Source organism: Cyprinus carpio, chromosome A6, assembly GCF_018340385.1.
Source record: "Cyprinus carpio isolate SPL01 chromosome A6, ASM1834038v1, whole genome shotgun sequence".
NCBI lineage: Eukaryota > Metazoa > Chordata > Actinopteri > Cypriniformes > Cyprinidae > Cyprinus > Cyprinus carpio.
In genome coordinates, this window is record NC_056577.1 from 26722813 (window position 1) to 26743388 (window position 20576).

General features: G+C 34.8%; 1 protein-coding gene across 11 annotated transcripts in view; it reads left to right on the forward strand.

Moving 5' to 3' along the window:
* LOC109049337 (neural cell adhesion molecule L1-like protein) overlaps positions 1 to 19163 on the forward strand; it is an 80363-nt gene extending 61200 nt beyond the window's left edge. For 6 of the 11 annotated variants that reach the window (XM_042758754.1, XM_042758755.1, XM_042758756.1 and 3 more), the window contains 11 exons: positions 1789 to 1904; positions 2098 to 2302; positions 3124 to 3246; positions 8566 to 8742; positions 10441 to 10470; positions 10961 to 11035; positions 13615 to 13722; positions 14202 to 14363; positions 14728 to 14859; positions 15631 to 15703; positions 17928 to 19163. In XM_042758754.1, coding sequence (XP_042614688.1) covers positions 1789 to 1904; positions 2098 to 2302; positions 3124 to 3246; positions 8566 to 8742; positions 10441 to 10470; positions 10961 to 11035; positions 13615 to 13722; positions 14202 to 14363; positions 14728 to 14859; positions 15631 to 15703; positions 17928 to 18126 — 1400 coding nt within the window. In that variant the 3' untranslated portion in view covers positions 18127 to 19163. Of the gene's footprint in view, positions 1 to 1788; positions 1905 to 2097; positions 2303 to 3123; positions 3247 to 8565; positions 8743 to 10440; positions 10471 to 10960; positions 11036 to 13614; positions 13723 to 14201; positions 14364 to 14727; positions 14860 to 15630; positions 15704 to 15809; positions 15867 to 17927 lie in introns of all 11 variants that reach the window. The other 5 variants (XM_042758761.1, XM_042758760.1, XM_042758759.1 and 2 more) reach the window with 5 other exon arrangements.
* The last annotated feature ends 1413 nt before the right edge of the window (positions 19164 to 20576 follow it).

Consider the following 20576-nt stretch of genomic DNA (forward strand, 5'->3'; position numbering starts at 1 on the left):
TTGCCTGTAAACGGAAACTCATACCCCCACCCCAGCAAAAGTGCAGTACATGTGTGACGAGAAGATCTAACCTAGAGGACAGAAAACACTGATGAAATACCATCTTGCCTTTACACGACATCCAAACAGTAGCGATGATATACCGATTTGTTGTGCCTTATTGAGGATATTAAATTGCACAACGGGGAACGATTTCCTCATTCAGAGTCTTTGTAGACTAACAAATGAAATGTTATCATGGCTATGAGCTATTTACATTTGTAGCTATAATTATTCTCTTGCCTTCAGTTTTCTTTTGGAGTTGCCCTCCCGATGTTATCTCAGGTTACTACGTCTCGATTAGTTTAGTCCCCTTTTCTTTCTAAGTCTCTCTCTCTTTTTTATTTTTCTCTTATCTTATTTGCCAGTGTTGGGGAGCAACTAGCTGAAAGTAGTGAATGAATGCTAAATTGCTGTTTGTGCGTATGCAAGCTGATGGAATGAAAGTATGATTCATTCAAGTGAACCACTTCATTTTGAAGGTTCATGTGGAAAAAAAAAATATATTCAGAAATGAGTCACCTGTTAGAATCCCTGCATGACAGAGATTTTTCTTTTCAGATTCCTTAATTGTTCTGTTAAGGATTCTTTTAATACTTTTAAAGAGATGGTGCACAAAAATAATAATAATAATAATAATTCTGTCATAATTTTCTCAACTTCAGCTGATTACAAACCTTCCTCTGCAGAACACACAATAAGTTATTTTGAAGAATGTTGGTAACCAAACAGTTTTGATTCCCCTTGATTTCCATTGATTAGCACTGATTTCCGGTCAAATTTTATAGAAATTCAGAGTATATTTTTGATTAACACTTATGACTGCTCAAAAAAGGTGACATTTATTAAAGCTAACATTTTTTTAACAAAACAACATAACTGTTATTCTAGAATGTGCTGAATGTAATAAATATATTTTAATCACATTTTCATGCTGCAATAAGCATTATATTTTACAGTAGTGTGTTTGAGACAAATATAACAACAGTCATGTTGAAACCTGGGTCAAAATGGATTCAAACGCAAAAAGTTTAAATGGGGATATTTTAAAAACATACCTTAAATGAAGTGTATTTTGATAGTATTTAAACAAGTTTGGTTTCCATACTAAAAAATATGCATTTTTTCAAAACATACCCAAATGCATCATGAGGGTTTTCAAATATTGCATAAGGGCTGTTAATAATACAGTGTTTAAAAAGTGGATCTTGTTTCCAACCCTAATAGTTATATAGTTATAATTAAAAAATATATTGCTTCCATCAGTGTAGCTAGCTTAATTATAGAATATACAGTATGTTAAATATTTAAAATTATATGTAGCTTAGCTTGGCAAGGTAGAGTTTTAATGTTGCTTCCCCAACACTGGTGTTTACAAGGTTTTATTCCATTATAATCATATCTCTTCCCATTAGCAAGTGTCATGGTGTCAGTGAGATTGTGAGATTACTTAGATTGTGTATGGTAAATCACCGAAGTATAGGCACTTTGCCAAGCGTTTGATAACGAAATGTAGTTACAAAGCATAAAAACAATATTATAGTCCATAATTCCACATAAATAACTATTACTGCCGCCACAGTTTTTCCCATGATTACCCACAAAATTACACCACATTTCTTGGTGATTATTTCACGGATATAGCTGAATCTAATTCACTGGCATTATCTTGATTTAGGAGCAGTGTAATCTGAAGGCAGCTATATAGAGCTTTTTGCAATATTTAATTTGCATGTTATTCGTCCATAGTCCCCTCAGCAGCTCCAGAGAATGTAGCCATAGACGGGATGAACAACACCATGGTGAAGGTCAGATGGGATCATGTTCACAAGGACAAACTCAATGGACATCTGGGGGGCTACAGGGTAATTCCACACCAACATGTGTTTTGCTTTGTAGCCATGGTTTAAAGGCCAGTGACCCCTATTTTGACCTTGAAGCTCTTCTTGTTTCCCAGCAAGCTGTCAAAACTATCCACATGTATTAATCGATGGTGGTATTTTACTTATTAGCTGTATTTCACTACCTATGGACTAATCTAACCTCATGTACTTACAGATAAGCTTTTGGAGGCTTCGTAGTCTGCTGAACTCAAAGAAGACACATGGTGACAAACACACATTGACATTCTCAGGCGAGAGGAACCATACGGTGATCACAGGGCTTAAGCCGTTCTCTGAATACAGCCTCATTGTCATGGCCTTTAACAGCAGAGGAAACGGACCTGGCAGTCATCCAATCAGCTTCCAAACACCTGAGGGAGGTGAGTGAGGAGAGACGTGTGTGAACACTTGAGCTAAACATAACACATTTGGTTTTGTGATTTAAGGCTTTTGCACAGATTCCACCCCCCCACCAACACACACCCCCAGCTTCATACTATCTGTCCAGTTGAAGCGTATCAAATACATTTGATATTTAGAGCCTACTTTAGAACACACATTGTTATTATTTGTCATGTTTCTGTGTGAGTTTATTGTTTTTGAAACAATTTTAAAATTCTTGTAGTGTGTAATCCTCGGTCGTTTAGTGTATAGTATAACGCCCAGTTGTTCTGTGTAACCAGTTCCAAGTCAGCAAGTGTATGATGCCTAGTGTTAAGTTAAAATACGTTCCAATTTTAAAAGTCGAGTAGCACATCCAGCCTTTAGTTAACCTTAAAAGACATGCTATGTTCCAATTTGCATACTATACATCCTAAATCATATTTAAAATTAGAATTAGTGTGTCCGAAATCATAGTATGCTGCAAATGCATGCTCAATCTAATGGCTAATATTAGAAATTCAATTAAAAATAAAGAGTGTTAAAAATCATGTCAGTGTGAGACTGATGGTTAAGGAAGGGATTGGTTCTGGTTTGTCATGTGACCAATCTAGAATATCTGGAAACAAGTTTGAAAACCTGGAAATGCAAATGAGATGTGAGACCTTTGATGTAGGGGAAGATGTCTTTCATGGAAGAAAGAAAGTCACAAAGTTTTGGAATGAACAAATGAATAATAATGACCATTTTTGTGTGAAACGTTCCTTTAAATTATTAATATATCTGTCAATTCTTTCTTTCTTTCATTCCCTTCCTGCAGTTCCTGGTCAAGTGTCTGCTCTCAGTGTTACAAACGTCCAAAATCACAAGATTACCTTGACCTGGTCTCCTCCGGTTGACGCAAATGGACTCATAATTGGCTACATCCTCCAATATCAGCTAAGTATGTGAACATTGCATTTCTAATTTGCTCATAACCATCGCTATAAATGTCTGCATCTTGTTGTGAGGGTTATGTGCTGGGGTTTGAGTAAACAGCTTTTATTTCTGATATTCATTTTTTACATGGCCAATGACGCAGCTGCATTATTGGTCATTACAGTGATTCTACAGTGAAACCACAAACCACTGGATTTGTATTGAATGTTTTTAGACTCAGTCATTTAAAGTGCCAGAGTACAGAAGTAAATTTGTTTGACACAGACAGGGATGGGCAGTATTTATGATACATGTATTTCAAATACGTATTTCAAATACAAAATAGTATTTTGTAATTTGTATTTGATAGGGTGGATGCAAATGGCTTCCTATTTTGTATCAAAATACTTCAGTGTTTTGTATTTTTGTAGTTTTAAAATACTGTAAAATACTTTGTAAGAAGTCTACATGATGACACCATAAAAATGTGGCCTCTGATTGGTGCCTGCTCAATAGACTAGTTTGCCCGGATTTGTTGAGATCAGAACAGAAAATTCATTCATATGGAAGAAGGTGGTCAAGGTAAGAAACGTGCAGGCTGCCAGCTTTCCAATTTTTTTTTTTTTTTTTTTTTTTTTTTTATGCATAAATTGCTTTAATTTTTAACAGTACATGTTAAGTTTTGGTGTTCATTTTAGTAGCCTAGGCTAAATAGTTTACCAATTAACAATGTTCTTAAAAACTATTATACCAAGCAGCAGCCCCACAATTAACGTTAGCTTGCTACTTTCAGCCTATGTTAACTTCATCGGTTGTACACAAAAAAAATAAAAAAATAAAATAAATAATAATAATAATAATACAGTGTTTCAGTGTTGTACAACATTACATTTTAATGCCATGATATTGGTGTAATGGTAAACTCGCGTGGAGCAGCAGCATTTACTGTGAGCCGCCATGAGAAACTTGTTTTGCTTAAAGGCATCAGTAGCTAAAGAGACCTCTGCAATGTAGTCCACAGGCTACACACACTCATTCAGTACACTCCCTTACACACACACACACACACACACACACACACACACACACACACACACACACACACACACACACACACACACACACACACACAAACTTACTTTCTCTCACCCACATTCACACATAAGTTTGACTGTTTCTGTTAGAAAGTTTCAAATGTTTTGGAATACCTGTTCTGTAATATTCTCTTTTGGATTATAAGTAAATGTTCTTACTACATTATTAATGTGTATGTGTCCACTATACTTCTATGGCTCTGAATAGATTCAGTGGTTGGAGTTGGGTTAATACTCCTTGACAAGTTCTGTTGCTATACTTTCTGTTTACATTTCAGGCTACATTTAAAAAACAAAACATATTGATCATTTAATAATTGTTTAAAAGCTAAAATGTTTGTTTTAAGCTTCCAAATAGTTGTCCAATGATTGATAAATAAATGTTTGATTACTGAATATTGTACCCTAATTGAAGTAGCGGTTTAGTAGGATCATGATTTTACGTACCATTGCATACCTGACACACAATTATAATATTTATGATTAACATTCAAATGATTAATTAGTTAAAAACTTGTTGCTATGAATTCAGGTGCCATCACTTTGTTCAGTTTGCCATCATTGTTTGTCATTGAGTCAGTGTTGCTGATGCAAAGTAGGCAATTCGTTACCAAACACCAAGTAACTAAATTGGGATAAAATTATGAGTCATTCACAAACTGTTAAACATTAAACTGTTGGTTACATTAAAACTAACCTTCATCTGGGAGATCACAGGGATATGTGAATGTTTGATCTGTTAACTGGTGGCATATGTCAGGTTTATTGCATGATTCGGGCAGAGAAATGCTGTTGCTCAAACATTGTTTACTTAATCAAGTCAGTGTAATAGTGAAGCAATAGATCAAATACGGCAATTGATGGAAGGTTTGCGAAGAAATTCCATGCTCCGTTTTAAAAGTTTTTTTTTTTTTTTGTATTTTTAAAATACAAAAATACATTAGTTTATTTTGATATATGGTGTGGCTGCTGCATTTTGTAGTTTATTTTGATAATCTTAAAATGAAGGTATTTGGTATTTTATTTTAAAATACATTTTGATGCATCTTTGCCCAACCCTGGGCACAGAGAGCATAAAAAGCTATTGCCCTGTGTCAACATGTTGCCTGTGATGCAGATGAGGATTTGGACATACAAAAACAGCAAAGTGCTGTTTGATGATTCATGTTTCATTACATCGAGTGATGCCTACGTCTCACCACTAGGAGATATCGTTGTGCCACCTACCTTAGGGTTGGCAGCTGTATCTTATATTCAGCAGAGATTACAGTGTTCTGAAAATAACTGCACAGGACTTCAATAAGACACAGTTGTATATTTGCTAAATGATTTATGGAAAACAATTACTTTGACTTGTTAAAGTTCCCTCACTCAATTTGCTTGTTTTTATTATACAGGTCCTGTTATATTGAATTGAAAGCACATTAGTGAATTAAAAAGCTATTTACTGCATGCTATTAGAGTATGCTTTGGTTTTAATTAGGATTTACAGTGAGAGACACTGCTGATTACATAAACGTAGAAGGTTAACAATGCACACCGTACTAATAGTTAAGTGATGCACTATAAGGAAAACCAAAACAGTAGGAAGCTATATCTGTAAATATGTAGAGTCATGTTTTTTTTTTTTTTTAAGATAAAGATTTTGTTATTTAAAATGTAATGGTAAAATTAAGAACAATTGTAGCCAACCAAAAACTTTTAGACCAATCATACGCCACTGTAAACCGGTAGCATGCAAGCATCAGCATCACTCAAACCTTTTTAATACTATGGCTACTACACTGTAATGAGTTTTAATTAGTATTTTTTATTTATTTTACAGTTAAAATATCTAAAAAGAAAGCAACTATATATGTTATATAGATAAAAAAAAATATTGAAAAATCTCCACATTTTCAGCTCCATGTGAAATTAATATTCATGAGCAAAGCTAATAAGTTTTACATTGTGCTATACCGCCACTTTACAGATTGTTTTTATGCCCCCAGGGAAAATGTGTTTGAAAAATTGGTTTCCCTTTATTTTTCCAAGAAATATAAGGTCTGCTCATTGTCTGGTCCAGGGATTGCCAAACTTTTTTGTTAGACAATGCAGTTTGACCTAAAATATTTACTTGAAGTAACCCATGGAATTTTAAGTAGATATTAAAATAATTTAAGTTCTCTTATGTCACTTAGTGGTCACATGACATGCAGGTTAACAAAACAAAATATTTAAGTATTTTTAGTAAGCATTTCCTTTTGATTTGTCTTTATTTTAAATGTATTTATTTAATTTTATATTTTTATGGTTTAATGAATTATTAGCTTTTTGAACTCCCTGCAGTTCCCTCACAAACCCCAGTCTGGGAAACCCTGGTCTACTGTACATGATCATGAAAAAGACATCTGTGACCCGGTATTCCATTGTGATCAAGCTGACACCCTTTCTCGCACTGACTCTATGGTGTTTTACATGCATCATATCACAGTATAACACCAGGCTGCGTGTGTTCACCGCTCAACACGCAACCAGATCCCATAGGAAAGATGACGTACCTGATTATGATGCATACAGTCTGGGAGGCCTCGTGAGCTAATTGTGTTTGATGCTGCAGCTGATCATTGAGGCCAAGTGTCAGGTTGCATATTAAAAGAAACAACATTTTCATCAGGAGAGCTTGCTAAAATCATTCTGCTCCCTTTGAAGTGGCCTCATTGAAGTCCCCTTGAAGAAAGTGGTGTGCAAAATGCTGGGAAGAGAGCACACAGCTGTACCCATCGAATGGAAAATAGCAACTGGGATTAAACAGCCACTGCACAGATGGCCAGCCGCCAGATCCAACTATAAAATCGTACAGAGTTAACAATTCAAACAGTGAATTACGGAGGATTCAGATTTTTGTTTGAAAGACTTATTGGGAATTATTGTGAGGAAAGGGGGACATGTTGCAGTACAGATCCAGACCTATTTAAACAAAATAAGCGCAATAGCTCAATAACACATTATGAGCACATGGACAAGAAATTATGTTTTAATTGGTAGTACCCAGTTCGGTACACAAGTGCTCCCTGGCTGACTGACAGCTACTTTCAAATGCACACATGCTTATGTGTGTGCACCATATGTAAATAACGCTTGTCCCTTGCTGTGATGCATGAAAGGTCATCTGCAGTTCTTGCCAGGGTTATTAATGCAAAGTGGTTTGTCATGAGTGAATGCAAAAAAGAGAGAAAATCTGGTTTGTGTCAAAATATTTAAAGATTGTGTCTAATATTTAACGCCAAGACAATGCCATTGTTTTTTCATGCTATACACAAGTTAGAGATTTTGAGTTATTTTGCTTCCATAACATCTTCTTTATAAATATCATTTATTTTTGTTTGATTTATGGAGTAATAAAAATAGATATCCAAAATCCTCTTTGTAAAAATCTCCAGTATGTCAACAAAATGAAACAAGAAATTTTGAACCTGGCTTGATCTAATATTCAGATTTCTGCTCTGGAAACGTATAGAAATGAGTGCATTTTTAATTAGATAATCCCTTATTTGCATATTTAAACACAACATTTTAGAAAACTTGTAATACAAAATTAAATGTCTTAATGTATTGTGATAAATTAGCCGGGGAAGTGTGAGATGTATCTACAGTATTAGTTAAAAGATTTACCCTATTCGCCAGTGGTGTTTAGCCTTAATTAATTTATTTGTTCGCTATTGCTGACTGTTTACCAATAATTGCTTGGAAAACTTTTTAATATTTGTTAATATTTGACTTAATGAAAGGAGTGTGTTCAGTGACATATTAGCATTTTATTTGTAAAATATCTAAATAATTAATGTAATACAATTAATGTTTAAAAAAAATATTATATATATAATGTATTAAAATATAGCCATGACATGTCCACACAATAACATTGTGAGACTTTTGCATCATGCCATAAGACATAGTATTGTGACAACCTTATTTCTGTGCAGACTGTCAGTCTGTGTCTGTGTCAAAAACAATATATATATAGTTTTTGACCTCTGGCTGACTAAACACTTCTGATGTTTCAATGACATGGCCTTCTTGCTACCAGTCCAGCTGAGCGACCAAACACAACACACGATGAACACATGCTGCTTTGCTGCATAACTTTCTTTCTTGTTTATAATCTGTGTGAACATCCAGGGATTCTAATGTGTGGAACTTTATTAATTTGTTTAGAAATGTACCATACCTTGCATTGATAGCATGCTCTGTTTCCTTTTCCTGTTTAGTAAATGACACAGAGGAACTAGGTTCTCCGACGACCCTCAACATCTCTGCTGACAGCAGTAAGCTGCACCTCCAGGATCTGGAAGCAATGAGCAAATATAAGTTTTACCTACGGTGCTGCACGCGGGTGGGCTGCGGACCAGCTGTCAGCGAGGAGCGCACCACTGTCGCTGAAGCGAGTGAGTACGGGTGGCAGCTGTTCAGGGGTGGGGGCGTCTCGAGGGAGTCAGTCTGTGGCATTCCAAAGGACAGGAAATCTGGCTTTCTGGCATGGATGACCAAGTTGCTGTTGTTATGGGCATCGACCCGGCGAATGCAGGGGACATTATTTCGACCTCCCATCTCACCAAGCTTTTCATATGCCTATCTAAGCATTTCTTTATAGCTAAACAAGATCATAACAGTGAGCAACTGGGCTGCATTCATCACTGTCTTGGAAGACCAAGCGCTTATTGATTTGGGGGTAAAAGCTTGCCTGCAAAAAGGAAGAAGAAATAATGTGTTGCCTTTGGGGATGGAAATGTTGGATTGCTATTAATACAGACATAGAAATAAGTTGCTAATCAACATCAAAAAATATATTAAAAGAAAAAACCACACAACTGTGAATTTACAGCACATTTATCATGATTAATGGTTCGAGCCACCATACTTATCATCGGCAGTTAGCAGATTGTTGATAAAGTGCTGTTTATTTCCGTTTCGCTGAGGGTTCATAAGGAAGTTGTGTTTACGGAAAAAATATGATCGAGATGAAAATCCCAAGGCATAATTCCAGTATTCGGCAGGGTAATAGAAAACAGTCAAGAAAACAAATGACTGGTCTGATGTGAGGGGAGATATCTTTATGTGTCAGTGGGAAACAACTGCTAAAAATCAGTTGATTTCAAAAACAGTTAGTAAAATGTGTTTCATTTAAGCACAACTGGGAGTATAATATTGATATTTTTTATTTTAAAAGTATCATGGTATTTCTGCACAGTACCATGGCAATACCATGTTTTGTTTTTTAGTTTTTTTGGCCATGAAACGTGGTGAAACTATTGTATTATTTGAAATAGCTTGGTTTCCATGTACTGTACGTACCATTCTAAATAAATATTTCTAATATATAATATCAAACAACATTACTGCCCCCCCCCCCCCCCCCCCCCCCCCCCCCCAAAAAAAAAAAACTTAAGTAAAGACACAACAGTCCATTTTCTTTTCTTTCTTTTTTTTTTTTCTTTTCTTTTGCTGCATTAGTCATTTTTGACATTTTGGGCCATTTGCATCCATAACGTCTTCTTTCAGAATAGTGGAAAGAAAATATCCAAAATACACATTTATGTGTACAGTTCAACTATTTGGATTTGTAGATTTCAGTTACAGTTGCAGTTTAAAAGTATAATGGTATTTCCATGTATTTCTGGACATGTTACCATGGCAATATCCTGTTTTTGGCCACAAAACCATTGAATTATTTGAAATACCTTAATTTCCATACAAATACCATGGTAAAAGAGTTTTCCCTACTATATATATATATATATATATATATATATATATATATATATATATATATATATATATATATATATATATATCACATACCATGGTATTTCCATCTAATGCATAAAATATGCATTTCAAACCCATTCTTTAATAGTTTAATATTTCTGGTGTGACATTTAAAAATATGACATCATATTTTTAAATACTTTGGAATGGAATTTTCAAAGCTTTTTGCTATTACATTCTTGCTTTAATGCTTCGGTAACAGGCACTGCTGTCTTATAAACAAGCTGTCTATGAACTAAAGTTGTCATGATTTCAGTGTCTTTGTGTCGTCCTTGCAATATGTCTTTTTCATTGCTTTATTGCTTTTGTTTTGCCAGCTTCAACAGATGTGGCCTCTTTCAACATCAGTATGAAGTCTTCTGTTTTCTTTGCACTAGCTAACACACTAGACTAGAGGATAAAATTGTAGCTGTATTGCATTGTAGGACTCTATCTTAAAAATGCATGTGTACATATAGGGTAATCAAATCTTTTTCATATTGCAGCAAAATGCTGTTTCTTTCTTTTTTTCTTTTTCTTTTTTTTTTTTTTTTTTGGTCATCCTTGTGTGAGTCTAGCTGATAGTATATCTCTTCCATAGATGAAATTATATAAATCTCACTATTAACCTGTCATCTTATCTATGTCGGTAGCTGAATCTAATTGATTTATTCCATTTAATCCCATTCAATCCATTCAAAATATTGCTTGCATAATGCTATGGTTCAGCTAACACAGATAATTTTTATATTTCATTTAGCACCTGCTCGTTTAGTACATCACATGGCTACCTCTATCTTAGCCACAACAATCCCTTACAATAGTTCAAACCATTTAAAATACTGTCTTTCTTTTCAGGAAAATCCGGCTCACAATTTCCTCCAAGAAAAACCACTGTTTCCCCTGTGGCTAATGCTACTCTTTCTTCCATAGGTACTAAATCACACAAAAACAAGTCTGAAAAAAAAAAAATTAAATAAATAAATAATTAAAAAATAAGAAACAATTTGGCCTTTTAGTAAACTAGTAAACTCTACAAATATTCAGTTTTGTAATAATAGAAACATATTCAAAAGTTTGGGGTTGTTAAGATTGTTTTTACAATAAAACAGTAATATTGTGACATATTATTACAGTGGTTTTCTACTTTAACATATTAAAATGTAATTTACAAAGCTGAATTTTTAGCATCATTAATCCTTCAGAAATCATTCTAATATGCTGATTTGATTCTCAAGAAACTTTTCCTATTATTGTCACAGTTGAAAACAGTGTTTAATATTTTTATGAAAACCATGATATAATTGTGGGATAAATAAAAAATTCAAGTCCGTTCTGTCACAATTCAACCCAGTCTCATATAAAAAACAACTGAACACATTCTTGCTGAATAAAGTATTAATTTCTTTAGAATAAGAAAATAAATAAAAAATCTTACTGACCCCAAACAGTAGTGTATTTAAGGATGAAGTGTCAAGGTCTGATCTGTATGGGACTTATCAGGGGACTGAGGAATAGTGCTGATGTAGCACAGAAGTGGCTTTTAAATGGATAAGAGGAAGCCGTTTAAATTCTGTTGCTAAATTTCCCCACAAAAGTGGCTTTCGGTACTAGACTTGCAGGACACGTGTGGCACGAGCTTTCCTCCCTCCCGCTGTGGCAGCAGATGTGGACTGACAAACCTCCAGCTAGCTCGCTCAATATTTATAGCACCATTTCTATGTCAAGCAAAGGTGTCACACCGCACCGATGATTAATGCAATTTCTACAATAACAGGGTGGATGGAAAAGCATCACGATTAGAGGATGTCATTCAAGCATGGGGCGATGGGTAGGATAGCCGTGGTCCTTCAGTGCAGATGGATTCCTGAAAAGAGCCTGAGAATAAATGTGTTCCATTTGCATGTTTTGCCCAAAGGGAGAGGTGTTGTGTGATTGAGATGTGTGGTAATGAGTTTTGACAGCAGACAACAGTCTGCCTAATTGCTACACCTGAAGGTGATGAAAACACAAGTTATCTGTGATTGATATAGCTCCGGTGGCACGCCATGTAGGTAGCAATTGTCCAAGTCAAATACTTTTGGCTTCCTGAATAGAAACAGTGTACGCTGTATTCAGGTCTTTCTGCAGCTCTCAGAATTTGGTGACTGCGTAATTACTACTCTGCGACTCTATCTACAATTATCTCTTATTATTTCTTCTTATTTCGCCCAGTGTAACAAGCACATCATTATTTCAGGTCGTTAATCGGGTCGTTAATTAGTCATTTAATTACAGAAGACTTGCAGCTATGTTGCTGATGGAAATTTAACTCCACTCTTATATTCATTCTATCATCTGAAGACCAGCCATTTTTTTGTGACATCCCATCACTTTAATTTCTTTACACTGTGACACTTGGGTTTCCAGGGACAAGTAATTAGTCTGACCACAATGAAATGTACAAATGCTCTGTAATGCAACAAACTACCAGCCAATCAAAACACCTTTATTGTTCACATGACAAAATTACAGTAATGATGAGATCCTAAGTAGTAAAAATGCCTTTGCCAAACTGGTAATTATTTTGCTATAGTTTGAGCACTCCAGCATTTGTAACTTCACTGGTAATGTCATTTATTAGTCAAATATATTTATTAATTAATTAGTTATTATGAGGGTTTCCATTTGAAGCACATTATTTTATCTGAGGATGTGAACAACTCAGTGTTTTATTTATTTATTTTATTAGTATTATGATAATTCCAAGGTGACATTAAGCTGCACAAAATTTTGTTATGTGGAGTTGGATTTAAACCAATCAGATTTCCTTGTGGGCGGGGATTACCTTCTTAAAAACAGAATGTGTAGAAAACTTTACATATAAAATTAGTTTTTATTATTTTCTCTGGTTTCACACCTGGTTAGGACAGTGTTAAGGACCGTTCACACCCAGAACAATAACTAAAATGATAAAGAAAACTATAACGATAACTATTAGTATTCACACCCATGCACATTATCATTATGTTTATTATAAGCATGCGCTGCAGTTCTGTTGTCTGCCACTGTAAAAGCTTAGGTCCTTTAAATCAGGATGGATTCTGATTGGCTGTCAATGTTTTTAATGTTCATCAGCTGAAAAAATAAATAAATAATAATAATTCAAAATGATTCCAGCAATATCGTTTCTCTGTTCTGTTGTTGCTAATTCCAGTGTGGACTCTGGTATTCTTTTAAATTTATAGTGATTTTTGAAACTATAACTTTATAGTTATCGTCCTTGGTGTGAATGCGCCTTAAATACCTTTTCTTTTGCAGTGCATTGGAACTTGAAAATGCATTACAAGTCAAAAAATATGGCTAGGCCAATAAGCATAGTTTTGTTGAAGTGATGTCTGGCAAAGTTCATATTACAGCAAATACAAAGAAAATACGGAAGGCACTCTTTCTTCTCCAAGTCATCTAACAAGAAACCCTTCCTCATGTCATTTACAGTACTAACCCTCTGTGTCATTTCTCTCTTTTCTCAGCTGTGTTGAATATTAGCACCTCAGTTAGTCACAACTTTGCAAATATCAGCTGGATTCCAGGCAAAGAGCAGACGGAGTCAGAGTTATATGTTGCCTTTATGAACAACCGTAAGCTTTTCTTGCTGTTCTCCATCCTTTTTCTTCTAAATGAAACCTTGAGTTTCAATAGTGTTTCTCACTCTAGTCTAAATTCTCCATAGTGTTTGTGTAGTCACAGTAAATTCAAACAAAAATAAAAGTTCATTAGTGATTTGTCTTTAGAGCATTATCATAGATTTAGAAATAGATATATAGATTTATAATAATAAGTTATAGCATATAAATAAAATATAAATATTAAGGCTGTCAACCTTTTTTTTTTTGTAAATTACATGATATAATGTTGATGGAATTTACAAATACCTATAGTTTAAATTTTCAATTGAGTTACTTTTTTAAAAGTATTACTTTTAAATGTATAGCATGTTAAATTGGCAGCCATAATCATTTTGACCTCCCCCCATATACATAATTATGTGTATATACTGTACATAGTACAGGTTTCTTAGTATACTAATACCACTTCACCCACTATGTACATCCTGTAGGTGAAGGTAACTGGAAGATTTCCGATGCGCTAAATTCATCTAAGACTTTCCACATCATTGAAGGGCTCGAACCTGGGACTGAATACACAGTGCGTCTTATGACTAAAAGCTGGGTTGATAATTCTAGTATTTTTGAAGACGTTATCAGGACCAGTGCTAAAGGTGAGGAGAACGTAGTCTCCAAGATGACAGAAATGCAAAGCAAAATCGTCTTTTTCTCTTCTTTTCCCATCTCATCAAGAGTTCCGAGCAAAATCCTTTGATCAAATTGTCATGCGTGGTGTGTCTCATGTCCATCCCAGAGCATGTGTTCTGTGGATTTGATAAAATGAATTATGCTTTATCAGCCTCTGCCACTGAGTAATTATACATGCAGTCTGGCAGTTTAATATTAATATTTGCACATTTCCATTCAAGAGTTTGCCTGGTGTCTGTCATTTAGTGTAAGATGTTCTCAGTGGATGTCAACATTCAATGCAATGTCCTCAGGAAATGTCAAACTAAGAGAATGCTTTGTCTCTCACAGGTCTGGCCAGCATTCATGGAGGCATCTCCAACCAGGGCTGGTTCATCGGGCTCATGTGTGCCATAGCTCTGCTCACCCTCATAGTGCTCATAGCATGCTTTGTGAACCGAAATAAAGGCGGAAAGTACTCAGGTAATCTCTCACACAATGAACCAAATCATTTTCTTGCAAGAGTTCTTTTGTGAATGTGAACTGAATCTGTTAAAAAGCACTCAGAAAACAAAAGCAAATGTCCACACTGTCTGAAGATTTTCTTTTAAGAGTAAAAAAGCCAAAAGGTTTAACAAGACAAAAAACACACTGAAAGTAAGACAGAAAAACATTATATATCACATTCACACCTCGATCATCACAGTAGCACTGGGAACATGTAAATGTGTTTATATTTAGAACATTTTGCACATCTTCCTTGGGGGCTGCAAAATGAGTTTGACTCAAAGTTCTACCCAATAATATAGTTGTTCTTCTAAACTGCTGTAACCTTTACAGCTGTGATTTTTTTTTTTTTTCCTAATTATTGTACAGAAACAGCATGAGCCAGATCTGTTCATTCACATGTGTTAAAATGAACTTGCAGATGTGCTTGCTGATGCAGTACAATTTTAATAATAATAATCTTAATGAATGAAAAACGTTGATGGAACAGCTGGTATGAAATGTAGTTACAGGCTAACCTTAAATTACCTTTACGTACATATATTTATGTGTGTAAATATAATTTAGACTATTTATTAGACTATTTTGAATGGTAGTGTATGTGTGTGTGTGTGTGTGTGTGTGTGTGTGTGTGTTTTTTTATATATGTATATATATATATATATATGTGTATACATACACACATACATACATACATACACATACAGAGTCTCTCTAAATTTAGAATGCTCTCTTTTGTTCATTCAGTGAAAGAGAAAGAGGACCTGCACCCCGACTTGGAGTCCCAGGGCATAAATGATGATACCTTCTGTGAATACAGGTATTTTAAACCACCACCAGGATTTACTGCACACATAGTGGTAGAATGACGGCAACCTCTGACACTGTTTCCTTGTAATTTGTGCATTTTTTCTTTGGTTTGAAAGCCAGCACCAAACCAGCCTGAGCTCTGGACGTGCAGCAAGCTAAAGTAACCACCACACGTATGTGCTAAACAATAACAACAAAACCAGTGTTGTTCACACATCAGTGTCACTGATGTGTTCCTGTTTCATGTGGTGCTTTGTGAGTAGCTAGTACACATGTAGCACTTTAGGAACAATGGCTTTGCTGTAAAAATTAAAATGACGTTGTATTGAGATCGAGCGAACAAAAGATTACACAGTAAGTTGAAAGACACTTATCTTGAGGCCAGCAATAAATGCGTTTCTTGTTTGATTAATCATTCGGCGATCCGATAACAATCTCTTTGAGAACAGTGTTGGTAGTGACAATTATTCATCTGAAATATTTTGAGCAGGTTATCCGAGATGTGTTCACGATGAAGGCTGAACTCTAGATGTGCCTGGCTCTTTGTCTTGCGTTCCACTATTTGAAACACAAGGCTTGTTTTATGCAGATGTCAAACAGTGTGTGAATGCATGAGCTTCACAGTTTGAGTGAAGATAATGCATGCTCAAATGCACCCATCCTCCTTCAGAATCGCAGAAGTTTTAATATTTCTATGATATTAGTCCTTCCACTGGGTGTGGGGCTGGTGGTTTTATAGGCACATGCACTGTGTGTTTGAAACGGGAATTAATTGTTATGCTGGAGTGTTTCTCTGTTGCTATTTTAAAGGAGTTGTTCACACAATAATGGCAATTATGTTATTATTTACTCACCCTCATATTGTTATGAACCTGGATTTTTATTTTTATTTTTATATTATTTCTATTTCAGGCCTTCTGAAGACAAGTAGATTTGTGTAAGGAACAGACAAAGTCATTTTTCATTGTAAATTATTCCCTTTGTCAAATTGAATTACATAATCGACTTTAAAATGCATTAGTACATTTATTATTTGTTAAACACGTTTTGATATTGAATTTTGGGCACAAACAAGGGCTAAACAGTCTCCTCATTATATTAAGTAAAGCACAACTTAAATTTCAAATTTTTCCTCACACAAAGTTTGCATAAGACTTTAGAAGAGTTACCGTTCAAAAGTTTGGGGTCAGTAAGATTTTTTAATGTTTTTGAAATAAGTCACTTTGCAAACCAAGGCTGCATTTACTTGATTGAAAATAACGTAAAAAAAATAAAATAAAAATAATTAAAATAATAAATATTGTGTAGAATTATTGTAATTTGATTTTTTTTTATTAATTAATAAATATACATTTTTATTATTTTAATATATTTATAAAAATAAATATTTTTATAAACTGTAGTCTATTTTAAAAGCAGAAATTTTTCCAGTCTTCAGTGGCACGTGATCATTCAGAAATCATTCTAATATGCTAATTTGGTGCTCAAGAAACGTTTATTATTATTATCAATGTTAAAAACAATTTTATATTTTTTGCTTCATTTCCCCCCAGGATTTGATGAGTAAACCCAGAAAAAAAAACAGCATTTATTTTGAAACAAATTTTCTGTAACATTCCGTAACAGCCCATTTTTTTATTCAATTTAATGCATCCCTGCTAAATAAAAGTATTAATTTCTTACCTTTCCATTAATTTCTTAACTTTTGATTTGTTTTGTTTTTACTGACCCCAAACTTTTAAACAGGAGCGTGTATAATTGAAATAGAAGGCACATATGGACTGTCAATCTCATTTGGGATCATTTTATATTTTATTATGCTTTTTTGATTCATTTTGGAGATTGACAGGTCATTATTAATTGTATGGAAATAGTTGCATGAAGATTATTCATATTTATATAATGAGTACATGATACATCATCTAGCTCCTCTATATCTACTAGAGCAGTGTTTCCCAATCCTGGTCCTGGAGAACCCCAAACACTGCACATTTTTGGTGTCTCTTATCTGACACATACATTTGAGGTCTTGGAGGTCTAGGTCTTCACTAATGAGCTGATGAGTTGAATCAGGTGTGTTTGAATAGGGAGACATCTAAAATGTGCAGTGTTGGGGGTTCTCCAGGACCAGGATTGGGAACCACTGTACTAGAGGAAGGTATTGGTTTAGCGTTAGACCAATCAAACATAACAAAGACAGCCGTACTCAGTTATGTTTCCCATGTCTTACACAGTGATGATGAGAAACCACTGAAAAGCAGCCAGCATTCGTTGAATGGTGACTTGAAAGGAGGGGACAGCGGAGACAGCATGGTAGACTACGGCGACGAGGATGCTCACTTCAACGAGGACGGCTCTTTTATCGGAGAATACTCCGGACGCAAGGAGAGGGTCTCCATGGAAATCAAGGGAAACAATCAGAGCACAGCATAATGGACCACGGACAATTTATTTTGTTGGACAAGCTCTCACAAAAGGTCAGTGAAAAGGAAACAGAAGGAAAAAAGTGCAACATAATAGCACCTGAAGGACATTTTTGCAATTAATGTGTTATTGTCAAACTCTCAGTCATACTCACATCATTTTACAAAGCTTAGTTTGTTTTGCGAGCTGTATCTGATCAATCATGTCAGTTGTGTATACTTTTGTGGGGTGTTTTTGTATGAAATCTTTGAAAATCATTGGTGACTTTGGAGCTACCAGAAAGTTAGCTTTTTTTGTAAATGCAAACTCTGTACACTGTTTTTGCTTTCTTTGTGTCATCATGTAGCCAAGCAAGTTTTATGTCAGGGTATGAACTTTGTATTTTTATTTTTCGTTGGAAGCAAATATTATTGACATTTTATATTTCAGATACTGTATACTGTGTATTCATTAAATGTGGGTTATTATGTGTACAAAGGAGTTGTTGGTTAAATAATCATAATTTTTGTCGAAATCCAAAAAGCATAAGGCAACATAAGGGTTGACACAATTAATCACATGCTTTGTTGAACATTTTTGCATTGAACTGATTATTATTAATGGTTCATGCTATACTAACAAGCTGCATAGCCATATTCAGTACCACATAAACCCTACAGCGAGTCTGCTGCTCTTAACCCGTTAGGCATAAATCAGTATATCATCAAATAGGCACACATCCAATGTTCATATGTTTAAAAAAAAATTATAAAAAAAAAAAATGCCTCTTTTGCCTTAGAATGACCTTGATGTTCTGGTAAGTATGACGTAATGAATCACATTCTCATGGATTCTGTGAAACAGGGTTGGAATTCATTAAATCCTATGAAATAGTTGTACAATTCAGAAACAACACAACTCCTCCAGAAAATTCATTTTTATTTGTTTTTGGAATAACTCCACATAGAGTCAAACCAAGATTCTGTACAATGTTTCTGTAAATTTTGTTTGCATGTTGAATGAGGTTTGTGTGCAGATTTGACATTAAATTGTATCATTTTTCTTCACTCTGGGTTTGCTGAATGCAGCATCGCAGCTTTTTTGCATCTTGAACCTTGTGTGCTGCTAAATGCCTAAACGCATGTATCCTACTCTGGTGCTTTTATGAACATGCAGAAAACATTTTACGTAGCTTTCATATTCCAGGCCCACTGCTGGATACATTAAGGTAAATGCTGACTGATGGTGACAAGGACTTTAAAAAACACTGGAGTTAACAGCAAAAAGTATTGGATACTGCAGGCAGAGTCTGTGAAAACATATATCGTAAGTAAAGATCTATAAAATAGTACATCTCTTTGAGAGCTACGCACCATATATCAGACATTGTGCTCAATAAGCTTTCATCCCAGAGGAAATCTATGTATTTGGATGTAAGAACACGGATGTGCTCTGTCAGGGAAATAACCTCAGTGAAAGTGTTGGAGCAGTTGGAAATGAGACAATGAGAAGAAGAACGGAGGGGTCAGCCACTCCTCTGATGTGTTCAGCATATACAGATACGGCATCTCGCAGCAACACAGAAATATCAATAATGCAACATTTTTAACTGAGTGAGCAGCCTGAGGATACAATAGATGAAATCCACTAAATAAAAAGCTAAAATTGTATAAGAAAGCCCAAAGATCTGCCTCTGTGGAGCAGCACAATAAAATGAAAATATTTGCAACTTCAGTTATAAGGTAGGAGATAGATAGATAGATAGATAGATAGATAGATAGATAGATAGATAGATAGATAGATAGATAGATAGATAGATAGATAGATAGATAGATAGATAGATAGATAGATAGATAGATAGATAGATAGATAGATAGATAGATAGATATTTGTCAAAAAAGTGTCCTTTCCAAAAGTCTCCAAAGTTCTTAATGTACATCTGAAAGCATAATCTCAGCACATTGCAACTTGGCAGCAAATGAATTGGTCCCCAAGTCTAAGGGGCCGTCAGCAATTCACTTTAGATGAAAGCTTCATTCATCATCATTTTTCTCCTATGTAAAGCAACTTCAGCAAAGTAAAGAAGAGAGGGATTTTTGTAGCAGTTTTTAAAAGATATGAAAGTGTCCTCTCTTTTTCTCTTCTCTTTCTCTCTTTCTTTCTTTTTATTTATTTGTTTGTTTGTTTGTGAGTTAAAGTGAGTAGTATTTGGTGGGTAACATAATCTCAACAAAGTACTACCTGCGCTGACCCTCTCCCAGAATAGCTTTTATTAGATTACTGATACAACTGAAGATTAACTCAATAATACCTTTAGTGTTTTGTTCAAGGTTTGGCTGGTTAGTATGACCCAGTTTGCTCCTGCTGAGATCATGCACATTCTTGCAGTACCAACAACCAATAAGTTCCTTTCTGTTGCAGAAATATCTGGACAGTTTTACATTTCTAAAAAAAAAAAAAAAAAAAAAAAAAAAAAACTT